The sequence below is a fragment of the Lutra lutra genome, chromosome 8 (genome assembly GCF_902655055.1).
Source record: "Lutra lutra chromosome 8, mLutLut1.2, whole genome shotgun sequence".
Taxonomy (NCBI): domain Eukaryota; kingdom Metazoa; phylum Chordata; class Mammalia; order Carnivora; family Mustelidae; genus Lutra; species Lutra lutra.
In genome coordinates this window covers 29,865,224-29,881,684 of record NC_062285.1, presented here as the reverse complement: position 1 = coordinate 29,881,684, position 16,461 = coordinate 29,865,224, and the positions used below count along the sequence as shown (strand labels likewise).

General features: G+C 35.5%; 1 protein-coding gene across 1 annotated transcript in view; it reads right to left on the bottom strand.

Annotated features, from left to right (window-relative positions):
• Window positions 1–16,461, bottom strand: part of CCDC7 (coiled-coil domain containing 7) — a 404,782-nt gene that overhangs the window by 307,339 nt on the left and 80,982 nt on the right. The window contains exons 12-15 of the mRNA XM_047741462.1: window positions 16,335–16,365; window positions 15,820–15,909; window positions 4,031–4,116; window positions 2,129–2,183 (exon numbers count right to left, since the gene is read on the bottom strand). Coding sequence (XP_047597418.1) covers window positions 2,129–2,183; window positions 4,031–4,116; window positions 15,820–15,909; window positions 16,335–16,365 — 262 coding nt within the window. The remainder of the gene's footprint in view (window positions 1–2,128; window positions 2,184–4,030; window positions 4,117–15,819; window positions 15,910–16,334; window positions 16,366–16,461) is intronic.

The following is a 16,461-nucleotide window of genomic DNA, read 5'->3' as shown; positions in this document are numbered from 1 at the left end:
TCCATTTATAATTACACCAAAAACATAAGATACCCAAGGATAAATTTAACTAAAGAGGTGAAAGATCTATATTCTGAAAAGTGTAAAACATTGATGAAAGAAATTGACAATGACACACAGAAATGGAAAGACATTCCATGCCTATGGCATGGAAGAAAAATATTGTTAAAATGTTTATACCAGGATGCCTGAGTGGCTCAGTCAGTTAAGCATCTGCCTTAGTTAGGCTCAGGTCATGATCTAGGGTCTTGAGATAGAGTCCCACATCAGACTCCCTGCTCAGTGGGGAGCCTGCTTATCCCTCTGCCTGCCACTCCCCCTGCATGCTCTTTTTCTCTCTCTCTGACAAATAAATAAAATCTTTTTTTAAATGCTAATAAATAAAAATAATAAAATGTCTATACTATCCAAAGCAATCTATAGATTTAATCCAATCCCTATCAAAACACCAATAGTATTTATTTTTTCAGTGTTCCAAGATTCATTGTTTATGCATCACACCCAGTGCTCCATGCAATATGTGCCCTCCTTAATACCCACCACCAGGCTTACCCAACCCCCCACCCCCATCCCCTCCAAAACCTTTCACAGAACTAGAACAATCCTAAAATTTGTACGGAACCACAAAAGACTTCAAATAGCCAAAGCAATCTTGAAATTGAAAAGCAAAGCTGAAAGTATCACAATTCTAGATTTCAAAGCCATAGTAATCAAAACCGTATGGTACTGGCACAAAAACAGACACATAGGTCAATGGAACAGAATATAAAAACACAGAAATAGGCTCCGTGATTATAAGGTCAATTAATCTTCAACAAAACAGGAAACAATACTGTTCTATAGAAAATAAAATGGTAAATGTGGTAGGGCAGAATACTAATTCTAATATGGCCAGCATGGTCTCCATCCCTGTAGTTATGCTCTGAATGATCCACTCCCTTTGAGTATGGGTGGGACCTGTAATTTGCTTCTAGCCAACAGAAGATAGCAAAGTGATGAGATGCCACTTACTTTATTAGATTGCAGCATATAGCTAAAGTGATGAGATATCATTCTCATGATCATGTTACATTATTTAAGATTCTGCCTTAGCAAAAGAGAGAAACCTTTGGTTGGCCTTGAGGAAGAAGCAAGCAGCTGTGATATAAACTGCATATGGAAAAGGTCCCATGGCCAAATGCCTCAGTCCTAGGAAGGAACCGATGTTTACCACATGAGCTCCATCCACATGAGCCTGGAAGAGTACCCTAAGAAAATGGAATAGAGCTTACCTAACACCTTAATTGCCTTGAGTAAGCATAGGACAAACTAGGACATAGGTAAGTCTGCTCAGTCTCCTAACCCACTCAAATCATGAGCTGATATAAGTTGTTTTAAAAACTGAAAAACTTACGGTAACTTGTTATGCAGAAAAAGAAAATTAACACCATAATATTTTATATTCAATATCTCGAGGGTACTCTCATTTTCTTCAAATTTATGTTACCTGATTCTTACAGAATTCAGGTGTATACTTGTCCAGCCATTCACTGATATGAGTGGTATGATGCTCTGGCAGTTATTAAAAAAAGTTAACTTGTACACAAAAAAATAAAGGTATTCCAATATAAAGATGAAATAAAAGGTTATTTACCTTTCACTGGATGACATAAAAAAGTGTGGGCTCTATAGTTCACAGTTTCATTTTTTCTTATTTGATTTTTACACCTCTTATATATACCTTTTTGAGATAGAGAAGATATTGTTTTACCCATTTTAGTGACCAAAAATACAAAGCTCAAGTAGGTTAAAGGGACTTGTCCAATGTCACAAAACTTAGTAAGACCCTGTTATGACTCCCAGTATGATCTTATTTCCTCCATGATATTACCTGTAGTTGAGTAACCCATGGTGATTGTCATAACCTTGACAATAAACATGCTTGGATTTACCATTTTATTTTCTGGAACTTAATGAGAAAAGTCAACCAATAAGGAAGAACTACCTCAGAAAGAACTTTAATACAGATAAAGAAATACGCACACATACACATCCCTATGTTCACATGCATATTAATGTTGTCTGTACATATAATTATCAGAGCATATCCTAATTAAATTTAGATGCGTAGAGAAAGTATGTGTCTTACTTGGACTTCAAGCAAATCTCCTTTTATTTTAAGCTCTCTGACTAGAGACTTCTTCCTGTTATTAAAAAGATTTTTAAATATATCATGATATTTTAAATTGCATAACTACTTTGATTTCTTTGGTACTTAAACCATTTTTAAATAAAAATCCTCAGGAGAAATTCATATTTTTAAGAATCATAAATCCATATAAGTGATAAATAATTGAACAACATTTCTCAAGCTAATTTCTCATTGGTATGATTAAAATATGGACGTGGAATAAGGCAAGGATTTTCAAAGTACATTGATCATTTTTTCCTCTATGGTCATCTTTTCCTAAGTTTTCATTTAAATTCCAGTTAGTTAATATATAGTGTAATACTAGTTTCAATTGTACCAAGCAGTGATTCATCACTTCCATTCAACACCCAGTGCTCATCACAGTGTACTCCTTATTCCCCATCACCTGTTTGACCTATCCCCTCTGGTAACCATCAGTTTGTTTTCTATAGTTAAGAGTCTGTTTCTTGGTTTGCCAAAAACACAAGAAATAATAGGTGTTGGCAAGAATATGGAGAAAGGGGAACATTTTTACACTACTGGTGAGAATGCAAAGTGGTGCAGCCACTCTGGAAAACAATGCAGAGGTTCCTCGAAGAGTTAAAAATAGAACTATCCTATGGTCCAGTAATTGCTCTAGTAGGTATTGACCCAAAGAATACAAAAATACTAATTCAAAAGGATACATGCACCCTGATGTTTATAGCAGCAGTACCTACAATGGCCAAATTATAGAAAACAGCCCAAGTGCTCACTGACTGATGGATGAAGAAGATGTGATGTATGTATATAGATATACAAGTGCACTTGTGATGAGCAGGGGGTATTGTATGGAAGTGTTGAATCACTGTATTGTACACCTGAAACTAATATTGCATTATATATCAAATAACTAGAATTTAAATAAAAACTTAAGATGACCAGAGAGGAGAAAAAGATCAATGCACTTTGAAAATCCTTGCCTTATCTCACTTCCATATTGTAATCATACCAGTGAGAAATCAGCTTGAGGAATGTCATTAATATACACACTGGAACACACACTGGAATATTACTCATATATTAAAAAGAACAAAATCTTGCCATTTGCAATGATGTGGATGGAGCTAGAGAATATTATGCTAAGCAAAATAGGTTAGACTGAGAAAGACAAGTACCATATGTGGAATATGAGAAACAAATATAAGAAATATAAGAAACAAAACAAGCAAAAAATAAAAAGGAAAGAGGGTGGTCATCTTTTCTTTTCTGAGACAAAGTTCAAGACTGTTCATTGAATTTCTTTTCAGAATTTGTGAAATTCTATAAAGATTCAATTTATAGTTTCTTTTTAAAATTATATATTTATATTAGGATTTGACTAAAGCAAATTCAAAATGCAAAGAGAAAATTTTATATTACTAAAGAAAATATTCACTTAATAAGGCCACTTTACAATGATCTACATGTATAAAAAATAGATGATTGATTTTACATAATATGTATAATCAAGAAGTACAGTTTAAAAAAAAAAAAGAAAGAACAGCCCAGAATAAAGAGTTAATGTACAAATCACAAATCATTAGCCAAACCATCATGGAAACAATGTAAATCCTTTGTCCCTAAAATGATTTTCAGATTTAATTCTGTTTACTTATTCCTTAATATCTTGTGGTTCATTCTCCCCTTCTAAACCACCTTTAGTTCTTTGTTTTTCCCTTCTCAGCCCACTTCCACCATCATATCCTGGTCTGTCTATAAAACTATGTATTACATAGTGTTATGTATCTTTTAGAAATGGTTAATAAGTTATGTTTACATGCCCTTAAATTATTTGTATAAAAAGAAAATATAAATTAGCAAGGAAAAAGATTAACTTACTCTTCTGAATCCTCAGGTTTTCCTTTGTCTTTTTTCTTCTCAGTTTTTATAGTTTTCTTTGTCCTATTGTATGTTGACTTTGTTTTCTGTGTAATTTTATATAAGCCAGAAATAGATAGTTAATGAAGTAATAAATTAGAGGGAAATAAATGATAATATACATTAATAAGATTTCAATTTTACTTTGATAATCAGTGTGCTACCTTTCAAGGAAAACTATCTAAACAGAAGCAAAACAAAATTAAGGATATAGTAAAAATGTTTCTTATGGCAATTTACTGAATATAAATTGTATATAAGCTAATACATATCAAAAACTTAAGTGCCCCTGACAAATTATAGCCTGCTTCTCCCTCTGCCTGCTGCTCTCCCTGCTTGTGCTCACTCGTACTTTCTGACAAGTGAATAAATAAAATCTTTTTAAAAAATGGATAATTAAGTAACTAGGGAAACACTACCAAGTTATAGTAGACACAGGATATTTGTGCCCAGTATCCTTTTTTTATACCTTTTGTTAAGAAACAGCACCACATTTTAAAACAGGTTCTGCACCTCCCCCATCTCAAACTGTACTGGTGACATTTGACCTAAGCAAAGCCAATAAGATCCTATCATCTAAAACTTGACTATTATGGAAGAGAAGCAGTTGGAACTGAGTAATTCCAGAGTCAATATCCAAAGTGATGGGGGGTAAGGGAATAGCCATAAGCTCCTTCTCTAAAAATTCTCTGAAAGGACAGAAGTAGAGGATGTCCATGAGCTCCTATTATTTTGACTCCCAGAGTTGTCCTGGTTCTAGCCTTCACCAAACATGCTGTTCAATTTTCCTTCAACTCTTTGAATTACCATAATACCCATCCAATAAATTTCTTGTGTTATGTAGAGTCAGTTTCTCCTGCTTGCAAAAAAAAGTAAATAAAAGCTTTAAGTGACATCTGCAAAACTACTGATTAAGATTTGGCATACAAGGATAGGAATCAAATGCAGCTTTTATTAAAATTGTTTGAATACACATAAACAGACAATTTTCCAAAGAAGACACACAGATGGCCAATAGACACAGGAAAAGATTCTTATCATCATTCATCATCAGGGAAATGCAAATCAAAACCACAATGAAAGATCACCTCACACATGTCAGAATGGCTAAAGTCAAAAACAGAATAAGTGTTGGTGAGGATATACAGAAAAATGTACACTAATGCACTGTTGGGGGGGATGCAAGTCGGTGCAGTCACTGTGGAAACCAATATGGAGGTTCCTTAAAAAATTAAAAATAGAACTACCTTATAATCCAGTAATAGCACTACTGAGTATTTAAAGAATACAAAAACACTAATTCAAAAGATTGGACGTACCCCTATGTTTACTGAAGCATTATTTACAATAGCCAAACTACAGAAGCAGCCCAAGTGTCCATCAGTAGATAAAAGGATAAGGAAGGGGGCTCCTGAGTGGCTCAGTGGGTTAAAGACACTGCCTTCAGCTCAGGTCATGATCCCAGGGTCCTAGGATCGAGCCCCACGTCAGGCTTCCTGCTCAGCAGGGAGCCTGCTTCCTCCTCTCTCTCTGCCTGCCTCTCTGCCTACTTGTGATCTCTGCCTGTCAAATAAATAAATAAAATCTTTAAAAAAAAAAAGGATAAGGAAGATACAGTACACATATACAATGGAATATTACTCATCCATAAAAAAAGAATGAAGTCTTGCCATTTAAAACAACATGGATGGATCTAGAGGGTATTATGTTAAGTGAAATAAGTCAAAGGCAAATAACGAATGTTTTCACTTACATGTAGAGTCTAAAGAACAAAACAAACAACAACAATAAAACAACAGGAAAAAAAACCATTAATACAGAGAACAAACTGGTGGTTGCCAGTTGGAAGAGAGGAAGGATGGGCAAGATGGGTAAAGGTGAATGGGAGGTACAGGTATCCAGTTAAGGAATGAACAAGTCACAGGAATAAAATGTACAACCTAGAAAATATAGTCAACATTATTATACTGTGTTCTATGGTGACAGATGGTAACTACACTTGTGGTGAGCATAGTATAGCATATAAAGTTGTTGGATCACTATGCTATATACCTGAAACTAATATAAAAAAAATTGTGTGTCAACTATATTTCAATTTAAAAAATTGGTTGTCTACAAAAAATAAATTAAAAGAGATAAGTAAGTTGAGAAAGTAAGCCTCCTTTGGAAGAAAACGGCTATATTTGTTATTCGAATTCCTGAGCTTGACATAACTCTATAGCCATTATCCTCTTCCTACCAACCTATTACACCAACACTCTTCTCTGAAAAAATACTATCTTTCAAGATCTCTTCATCACTACCTTTGTGTGGATATAATATTACTACTACACATGTAATAATGCTCCTTCCACATTTCTCATTCACATTTTCCCACAATGGTCAGAAATGCTACAAGTAATTTCCAATGAAAGAAGTTAAGAGTAGTCATTCATTGATTATATCTTAATGTAAAGTATTGGAAATGTGGCCACTGAATTTAATATATTTTATTTTCAAGTTTTCATTTAAATCTCAGTTAACATATAATGCAATATTAGTTTCAGGTGTAGAATTTAGTGACTCATCACTTACATACAATACCCAGTGTTCATCATGACAATCATGACAAGTGCCCTACTTAACACCCATCATCCATTTAACCCAACTGAGGAGTGAAGCAGTAGTGATGTGCAGGAACGAAGACAAAAATAGAGGTATAACTCTATCAACAAGCACCAAAGTGTCTATAAATCAAACAAGAAAACCATGTTGTATCATATTGAAGAGGCCCAGACAAAAATCTTTGTTCTATAGAGCAGAATAACTGTGGTTTAGAGACACAAAACCTAAAGAAATAACACAAGAATGCAAAATCAGAAACTGGCAGCATCTTCAAGACATCTAAAAATCTTCCAAGTTTTTTTAATGTAGATCTAATGCATGATTAAAGTACTGCAAAATTCCTACACTTGGCCAGACTATTCAATTATTTAATATGATAATTTACTACTCTTTATTTATTTTTTAGTTTTCTACTCCTACTTGGAACTATAGATAAATGAAATTATTCCTAACTGAACATATGTGACAGCCCTGATCTTATATTGAACACTTATGTAGGATCACTGTTTCTCTAACTGATTAAGCAGCAAATTTCCTGGCCCTCCTTCTGCTTCCTCCTCTAGTAAGGAAGAAATATCAAGAAACCAACATTAATGAATTCAAGAGTACTTCCCTTTCTTTATGTTGACCTTACAATGAAACATACAGTTTATGAATTTAAATGGTTAATAAAAATTTATTTCTAAGTCATTTGATGTTGTCTATAGTTTGACTTTTATAAGCTATTTTTAAAAAGCAAAGGAGAAAAAAGCAGACAAATTTTATCCTCTACTTGGTATAGTGAATCTGTACACATACATTATATAACTGCAAATACAATAAAATGTATATTTGAGGAGGTGGAAGAGAAGATGGCAAAGGAGTAGGAAGACACCAGACTTATCACAAACACAACTAGAAAAGTATCAAACTGATAAGGAAAATCTGTGTTCTAAGATAGCAGACCAAGCCAGCCGGGGAAGGCCAGTCCCTGCCCCAGTGCCCTTCCAGGTTCTTCTTCTGGCCCCGCTTGCTGTGCATGCCAAAATTGCCAGGTATATGGAAGAAGTGTATAAATTATCTCCCTTGCTTTTGCTCAGGGCTCTGACCTTTGGCGATCACTCTCCTCTGAGCCCGCCAGTGTCAAATAAACCTCCTATCCTCCAAGATCGCTGAGTGCCATTTATTTCTTCTGTCAGGCAATCCAGTCCAGGTTCCCTAACAAAAATCATTCTAAATACCCCAGAAATTATCATGAAGGCTAACAGAACAAACTCCTCAAGGGGAGAGAAGAAGCCACATCAAAGAAGTTATGAAGTAGGAAGCCATGGTTTGGGGGAGAAACATGATAAGGGAGCAGAAGGCTAGCTGAGAACAAAACAGAAGCTGGCACCCTACACTGCCCTCCATGTGATATGTGTGACATTCCTCAGATACTCCTGGCTGCCCTAAAGCTAAGGAAAGGAAAAACAAATAGTGAATTAATAGAGATCACAGTCCTGCAAGACAGGAATCTCCCTCAGTTCACAAATGTCCTAGTGATTTAAAAGGAAGAAGTTTCTTATCAATAGCCTAATTTCCAGAGACCCATAACTCAGTTTCCTGAAGCCCTAACATCACACTCCCCTCCATAAAGTTGAGGGAGGCTGAGGCAGAAAGAGATGTAAATAAAATTGAATTTTTTTAAAACCCACATTGATAAGGATGTGTGATAGGAGGAAGATAACATTCCTCCAGGAAGCTCCCAACTATCTTACTGTAAATGCCTTACTAGAAGGAAAAACCTTAACTTGACAAACAGCAAAACTTCTGGTATTCTGTGTGTCTTCTTTAACACATGAAAATTCTATCAAAATCTCCCTTTTCCTTAACTGCCCCAACTGCATAGTATATAATCACCACCCCTTCACAATCCCACTGCAGCTCTCTCTGTCCATGGGTCCTGGCACCATACTTTAATAAAATCACCATTTTTGCTCCAAATAAAATCACCATTTTTGCATCTCAAGAATTCTTTCCTATCAACCTCAAACCCTAACATCTTCCCTACATCAAAACAGGCTTTTGGTGCTGTGGAGAGGAAGGAGCTGTGGTCACAGAGAAAGGCAAGTGAGAGAGGAGCACAGAGGGGAATGCACAAGAAAAACATTTCCCCAAAGCCACTGGCTGGGAAAACAAGAGGGGCAGATTTTCATGAGCTCTTGCAACAGATAGGGCTTAAAGACTGAAGCTTGAAAGGTCACCAGGATTGGCTGGTATAAACCCCAGAGGTCATTGCCCTACTCCTGGAGAAAAGCTAGTCAAATGACTAGCGTGGACAGATGGCGTGGAATCAGCAATCTGAAGAATGCCTGGAGGCAGCATTTACAGTGATGCCTCTCTGGGGACAAAGGAGCTGACTGGTACCCTGTCTCTCCCCCACCTCTCGTCATGAACACAGAGCCACCTGAAATCAGCAGAGCACCAACACTAGCTGCCTAACCTGCTTATAGCAAGTACTACACCCCTGCACTCTGGCACTCTCCCCTTTTCCATCAAGTTTGCCTCAGTCCCAGTGGAAAGGGCCCCACCCCCAGAAGACCAGCAGAAACCCCTACCCAGAGCACATCTCCCAACCAGAGAGTCTGTGAGGCTTTCAGTTCTAGTGGAAGTAGTATCAGGTCTCATTTAACAAGCAGACCAGAGCAAGCCTTGTTAAAAGTCACCATATTCTGGCCAAGTACCAAACACTGCCAAATGCAGGTGAGGACAGCCTCTTCAGATGATTGGCCTAAAGGATAGAGCAGCCAAAATACAGCAGCAAAGCACATGCAGCACACAGAGACATTCCCTTGAAGTGCCAGGCCCTGGGCACTATCATATCTCTTCTTCATAAAGCCCTTATCTCTCAGGAGCAGGAGACATAACTGGCTTTTCTAACACAGAGAAGGCAGACACTTAAACAAAATACCAAGATGGAGGAATTCATCCCAAAAGAAAGAAAAAGATAAGGTGATGGCCAGAGATCTAAGTAAAACAGATATATGTAACACGCCTGATGGAGAATTTAGAACAATAGTCAAGGATACTCACTGGGCTTGAGATAAGAATGGAAGGCTTCAGGGAGGCCCTTACCCCAGAGATAAGAGTTAAAAAGAAATCATTTAGAAATGAAAAATGCAATAACCAAGATTAGAAACAGACTGGATGTAATGAACACAAGGCTGGAAGAAGCACAAGAACAAATAAGTGAAACAGAGGATAAGATAATGGAAAATAATGAAACTGAACAAAAGACAGAAATAAGAATTATGGAACATAAGAACAGTGACTCCACCAAACATAAAAGTCATATTATGGGAGTCCCAGAAGAAGAAGAGAGAGAAAAGGAGGCAGAAATTTTATTTGAGAAAATAATGGCTGAAAACATCCCTAATCTGAGGAAGGAAACACAAATCCAGATCCATGAGGCACAAAGAATTCCCATTAAAATCAATAAAAGCAGGCCAGCAACACCAAGACATATTGAAATTAAATTTGCAAAATACAGCAATACAGAAAAACAGCCTAAGAAAGCAGGAAGACAAAAGACCCTAACTTATAAGGAAAGACACATAGGGCTAGCAGGAGATTTTTTTAAAAGAAACTTGGCAAGCCTAAAGAGTGTGGCATGATATATTCTAAGTGCTGAACAGGAAAAATCTGCAGCCAGAATATTCTATCCAGCAAGGCTATGATTCAAAATAGGAGAGAAAAAGAATTTCCCAGAGAAATAAAAACCAAAGGAGTTCATAACCACTAAACCAGCCCTGCAAGAAATATTGAAGGGGACTCTTTGAATGGAAAAATGTCCAGAAACACTGACTTTACAGGTAATACAATGACACCAAATTCATACCTATCAACAATTACTCTGAATATACATGGACAAAACACTCTAATAAAAAGACAAAGTATGTCAGAATGGATATAAAAACAAGACCCATCTATATGGTGCCTACAAGAGACTCATTTTAGAACTAAAGACATCTGCAGATTGAAAGTGAGGGGATGGAGAAACATTTACCATGCAAATGGAAGTCAAAAAAAGCTGAAGTAGCAATATTTATGAGACAAATTAGATTTTAAACCAAAGACATTTTAAACCACAAGAGATGAAGAAGGAAATAATCAAGGGGACTATCTAACAAGAAGATCTAACAATTGCACATCTTTATGCTCCCAAGGTGGGAGCACCGAAATACATAAGACAATTAATAACAAACATAAAGGATATAATTGATAATAATACAATAACAATAGGGAAGCTTAACACTTTATTTACATCAATGGACAGATCATCTAAGCAGAAAATCAACAAGGAAAAAATGGCTTTGAATGACATATTATACCAGATGGACTTAACAGATATATTCAGAACATTCCATCCCCAAGCAGTAAAATGCACATTCTTTTTGAGCGTACATGGAACACTCTCCATACTATCACATACTAGATCACAAATCAGACCTCAACAAGTACAGAAGACTGAGATCATACCATGCTTATCTTTTAACTACACTGCTATAAAACTTGAAGTCAACAAGAAAAAATTTGGAAAGACCACAAATACATGGAGGTTAAACAATATGATACTAAACAATGAATGGGCCAACCAGAAAATCAAGAAAAAAATAAAATAAAAATTTGTGGAAACAAATGAAAATGAAAACACAATGATTCAAAATATATGGGATGCAGCCAAAGTGGTCCTAAGAGAGAATTATATAATAATATAGGTCCACTTCACGGAGGAAAAATCTCAAATAAACAAACACCAAAAGGAACTAGAAAAAGAACAAATGAAGCCTAAAGCTAGCAAAAGGGGGGACATAATAAAGATTAGAGCAGAAACAAATGCTATCGAAACTAAAAAAACAATAGATCATTGAAACCAGTAGGTGGTTCTTTGAAATATTTAATAAAATTGATAAACACCTAGCCAAACTTATCAAAAAGAAAAGAGAAAGGACCCAAATAAATAAAATGACAAATGAGAGGAGAAATAATAACTACAAAATACAAAAACACAAACAATTATAAGGGAATATTGTGAAAAACTGTATGCCAGTAAGCCTGAAAGAAACGGATAAATTCCTAGAAATGTATAAACATACAAACTATCAAAACCACAACCAGAAGAAATATAAAGCTGAACAAACAAATGAGCAGCAAAGAAAATGAATCAGTAATAAAAAATTTCCCAAGAAACAAAAGTCCAGGGCCAGATGGCTTCAAATGCAAATTCTACCAAACATTTAAAGAAAGTTAATATCTATTCTTCTCAAACAGTTCCAAAAAAAAAAAAAAGGAAGGAAAACCTCCAAATTCATTCCATGATGCCAGCATTACCCTGGTACCAAAACTAGATAAATATTCCAATAACAAAGAAAACTACAGGCCAATATCCCTAATGAACAAGAATACAAAAATTCTCAATAAAATAATAACAAACAAAATCCAACAGCACATTAAAAAAATCATTCACCAAAATCAAGTGGAATTTATTCCTGGACTGTAAGGGTGGTTCAATATTCACAAATCAATCAGTGTGCTACACTACATTAACAAAAGAAAGGATAAACAATATGATCCTTTCAATAAATGTAGAAAAAGCATTTGACAAAGTACAACATCCATTCTAAAAATCCTCAACAAAGTAGGGGTAAAAGAAACACACCTCAACATCATAAAGGCCATATATGGAAAAACCCACAGCTAATATCATTCTTAATGGGGAAAAAATGAGAGCTTTTATCTACAGTCAGGAAATAGACAGGGATATCCACTCTCACCACTGTTATTTAACATAGTACTGGAAATCCTAGCTACAGCAATCAGACAACAAAAAGAAATAAAACTATCAAATCAGCAAGGAAGAAATCACAGTTTCACTATTGGCAGATGACATGATACTCTATATAGAAAATCCGACTACACCAAAAAAATTGCTAGAACTGATACACGAATTCAGTAGTTTCAGGATATAAAAATCAACAAAGAGAAATGTGTTGCATTTCTACATGTCAGTAGTGAAACAGCAGGAAGAGAAATCAAGGAATCAATCCCACTTATTATTGTACCAAAAACCATAAGATAGCTAGGAATAAACCTAGTAAGTAAGAACTAAAAGAGCTATATTCTGGGGCGCCTGTGTGGCTCAGTGGATTAAGCCGCTGCCTTCGGCTCAGGTCATGATCTCAGGGTCCTGGGATCGAGTCCTGCATTGGGCTCTCTGCTCAGCGGGGTGCCTGCTTCCCTCTCTCTCTCTCTCTGCCTGCCTCTCCATCTACTTGTGATCTCTCTCTGTCAAATAAATAAGTAAAATCTTTTAAAAAAAATAAATAAATAAAATAAAAGAGCTATATTCTGAAAACCATAAAACACTGATGAAAGGGGCGCCTGGGTGGCTCAGTGGATTGGGGGCCTGCTTCCTCCTGACTCTCTGCCTACTTGTGATCTCTCTTTCTCTGTCAAATAAATAAATAAAATCTTAAAAAAAAAAAAAAAACACTGATGAAAGAATGTGAAGATGACACAAAGAAATGGAAAGGCATTTTGTGCTCATGAACTGGAAGAACAAACATTGTTAAAATGTCTATATAACCCAAAGCATTCTACACATTTAATGCAATTCCTATCAAAATTCCAATAGCATTTTTCACAGAGTTAGAACAAACAATCCTAAAATTTGTGTGGTACAAGAGACCCTGAATATCCAAAGCTACTTTGAAAAAGCAAAGTAAGTCAGGAAGCATCACAATTCCAGACTTCAAGCTCTATTACAAAGCTGTAATCATCAAGACAGGATGGTACTGGCTCAAAAACAGACACATAGATCAATGGAACAAAACAGAAAACCCAGAAATGAACCCATAAGTACATATTCAATTAATCTTCAACAAACCAGGAAAGAATATCCAATGGAAAAAAGAGTCTTCTCAACCAATGATGGTAGGAAAACTGGACAACAATGTACAAAAGAATGAAACTGGACCACTTTCTTACACCATACACAAAAGGACTTAAGGATTAGGATTAAAGACCTAAATGTCTAAATGTCTAAAGACCTAAATGCCAAGAAATCATCAAAATACTACAGGAGGGGACACCTGGGTGGCTCAGTGCATTAAAGCCTCTGCCTTCAGCTCAGGTCATGATCCCAGGGTCCTGGGATCAAGCCCCACATCGGGCTCTCTGCTCAGCAGGGAGCCTGCTTCTTCCTCTCTCTCTGCCTGCCTCTCTGCCTACTTGTGATCTCTGTCTGTCAAATAAATAAAATGAAATCCTAAAAAAAAAAAAATGCAGAAACTCAGGTCCCATCCCAGAATGGAATCAGAGCCTGTATTTGAATAAGATCTCCAGCTTGTGGCTGTATACATTAAAATTTTTAAAAAAAAATACTACAGAAGAACACAGGCAATAAACTCTTTGACATCAGCTGTAGCAACTTCTTACTAAATATGTCTCCTGAAGCAAGAGACACAAAAGCAAAAATAAACTATTGGGACATCAAAATAAAAAGCTTCTGCACAGAGAGGGAAACAATCAACAAAACTAAAAGGTGAGCTTTGGAATGAAAGGAGGTATTTTCAAATGACATATCTGATGACAGGTTTAGTATCCAAAATATATAAAGAATGTGTAAAACTCAATACCCAATTAATAAATGGTCAGAAGACATAAATAGGTATTTTTCCAAAGAAGATATCCAGATGGCCAAGAGACACATAAAAACATGATCAACATCACTCATCATCAGGGAAATGCAAATCAAAACTGCAATGAGATATCACCTCATATGTGTCAGAATGGCTAAAATTAACAACTAAGGAATCAACACATGTTGGCAGGAGATGAAGAAAGGGGAACCCTCTTGCACTGTTGGTAGGAATGCAAACTGGTATAGCCACTCTGGAAAACAGTACGGAGGTTCCTTAGAAAGTTAAAGTTAGAACTATCTACTCTCCAGCAATTGCACTATTAAGTATTTACCCAAAGAATACAAAAATACTAATTCCAAGGGATATGTGCACGCAGATTATCAACCAATAGCCAAATTATGGAAAGAGTCCAAATGTCCATTGACTGTTGAATGGGTAAAAAAAGATGTGGTGTGTGAACACACACACACAGAGGAGCATTACTCAGCCATGAAAAAGAATGAATTCCTGCCATTTGCAATGACACGGATAGAACCAGAGAATATTATGCTAAGCAAAATAAGTCAGAGAGGGGTGCCTGGGTGGCTTAGTCAGTTAAATATATGCCTTCAGCTCAGGTCATAATCCCAGGGTCCTAGGATCGAGCCCCATATTGGGATCCCTGCTGAGTGGGAAGCCTGCTTCTCCCTCTCCCTCTGCTGCTCCCTTTGGCTTGTACTCTCTCACTCTCTCTCAAATAAATAAATAAAATCTTTTAAAAAATAAGAGAAAGACAAATACCATATGACTTCACTCATATGTGGAATTTAGGAAACAAATGATCATAGGGGAAAAAAGAATGAGGAAAACCAAGAAACAGACTCTTAGCTGTACAGAACAAATTGAGGGTTACCAGTAAGGCGGTGGGTGGGGGAATGGGTTAAGCCGGTGATGGGGATTAAGGAGTTTACTTGTTATGAAGAGCACTGGGTGTTATATGTAAGGGTTGAATCAGGAAATTGTACACCTGAAGCTAATATCACATTGTATGTTAACTGGAAATTTTTTAGGACTTAAAAAGAAATAAAATATATTTTAAAACTCTAATTTATTGAAAAATTTTTTTGAAAAAAAAATTTTTTTTATTTCTTTTCAGTAACAGTATTCATTGTTTTTGCACGACACCCAGTGCTCCATGCAATCCATGCCCTCTCTAATACCCACCACCTGGTTCCCCCAACCTCCCACCCCCCCCCAAAAATAAATTATTTGGCCTAGAAATGTCTTTTGGAATATTTAAATTTTATGTCCATTTTTCATAGCATCTTTTTGGTTTTAATAGCTAATATGGTAATTTAGAAAATAGCTTTATTTTTTAAGGCACAGCTGTTAACTATTAATATCAAAAATGTATTATAAAACATTTAAATATATCTTTAATTTCTATCCTACAAAATAAGGTTTTTTAGGTATTCTAACATTTTCAGACACTAAAATTGAACTAACCTCAGGATTCTTTAACTTCTGTAGTTCACTTTCCAGCCCTAATTTCTCCTCTAATAACACTTGAAAATTATTTTCCATTTGTTTGTATTTCTAAAAGCAAATATTATAATTTTAGTAACAATGAAAAGCATACATTTCAATATAGGCAAATTATTGGGACACTTAATTATTAAAGTCTTCATTAACTCATGAAAATAATGAACCATTGGTATTAATCTGCATTATGAATGATAATTGGGGCTCAAAGAGGCAAACAAACTAGAAGTAACAATGAATAGAAATTTAGAAGACAATGGGGGTATTAATGTTCAATATTTCATAAATGAAGTGTTTTTGAGTGATAACAAAGTCTAGTAAAAACAAAAAAAAGACAAAGCTTTCCAGCTCACATATGCATAGAAATTCTTAAATAAACTGAGGAAGTACTGAATCTTTAAGATTATGTATCCTGATAATTTCTAGAGTCTAACATTATCAAGGGCAAAGTATAATTTCAAACAGAGTGCCATACTTACAGCCTCTAACAAACTTTGATCACTCACAGCTCTGAAAAACAAACCAAAAATATCTATAATGTATTATCCTTTTACATTTATATTTTTACTTATGTAACATACTTATATATTTTCTTTGAAAAAAATA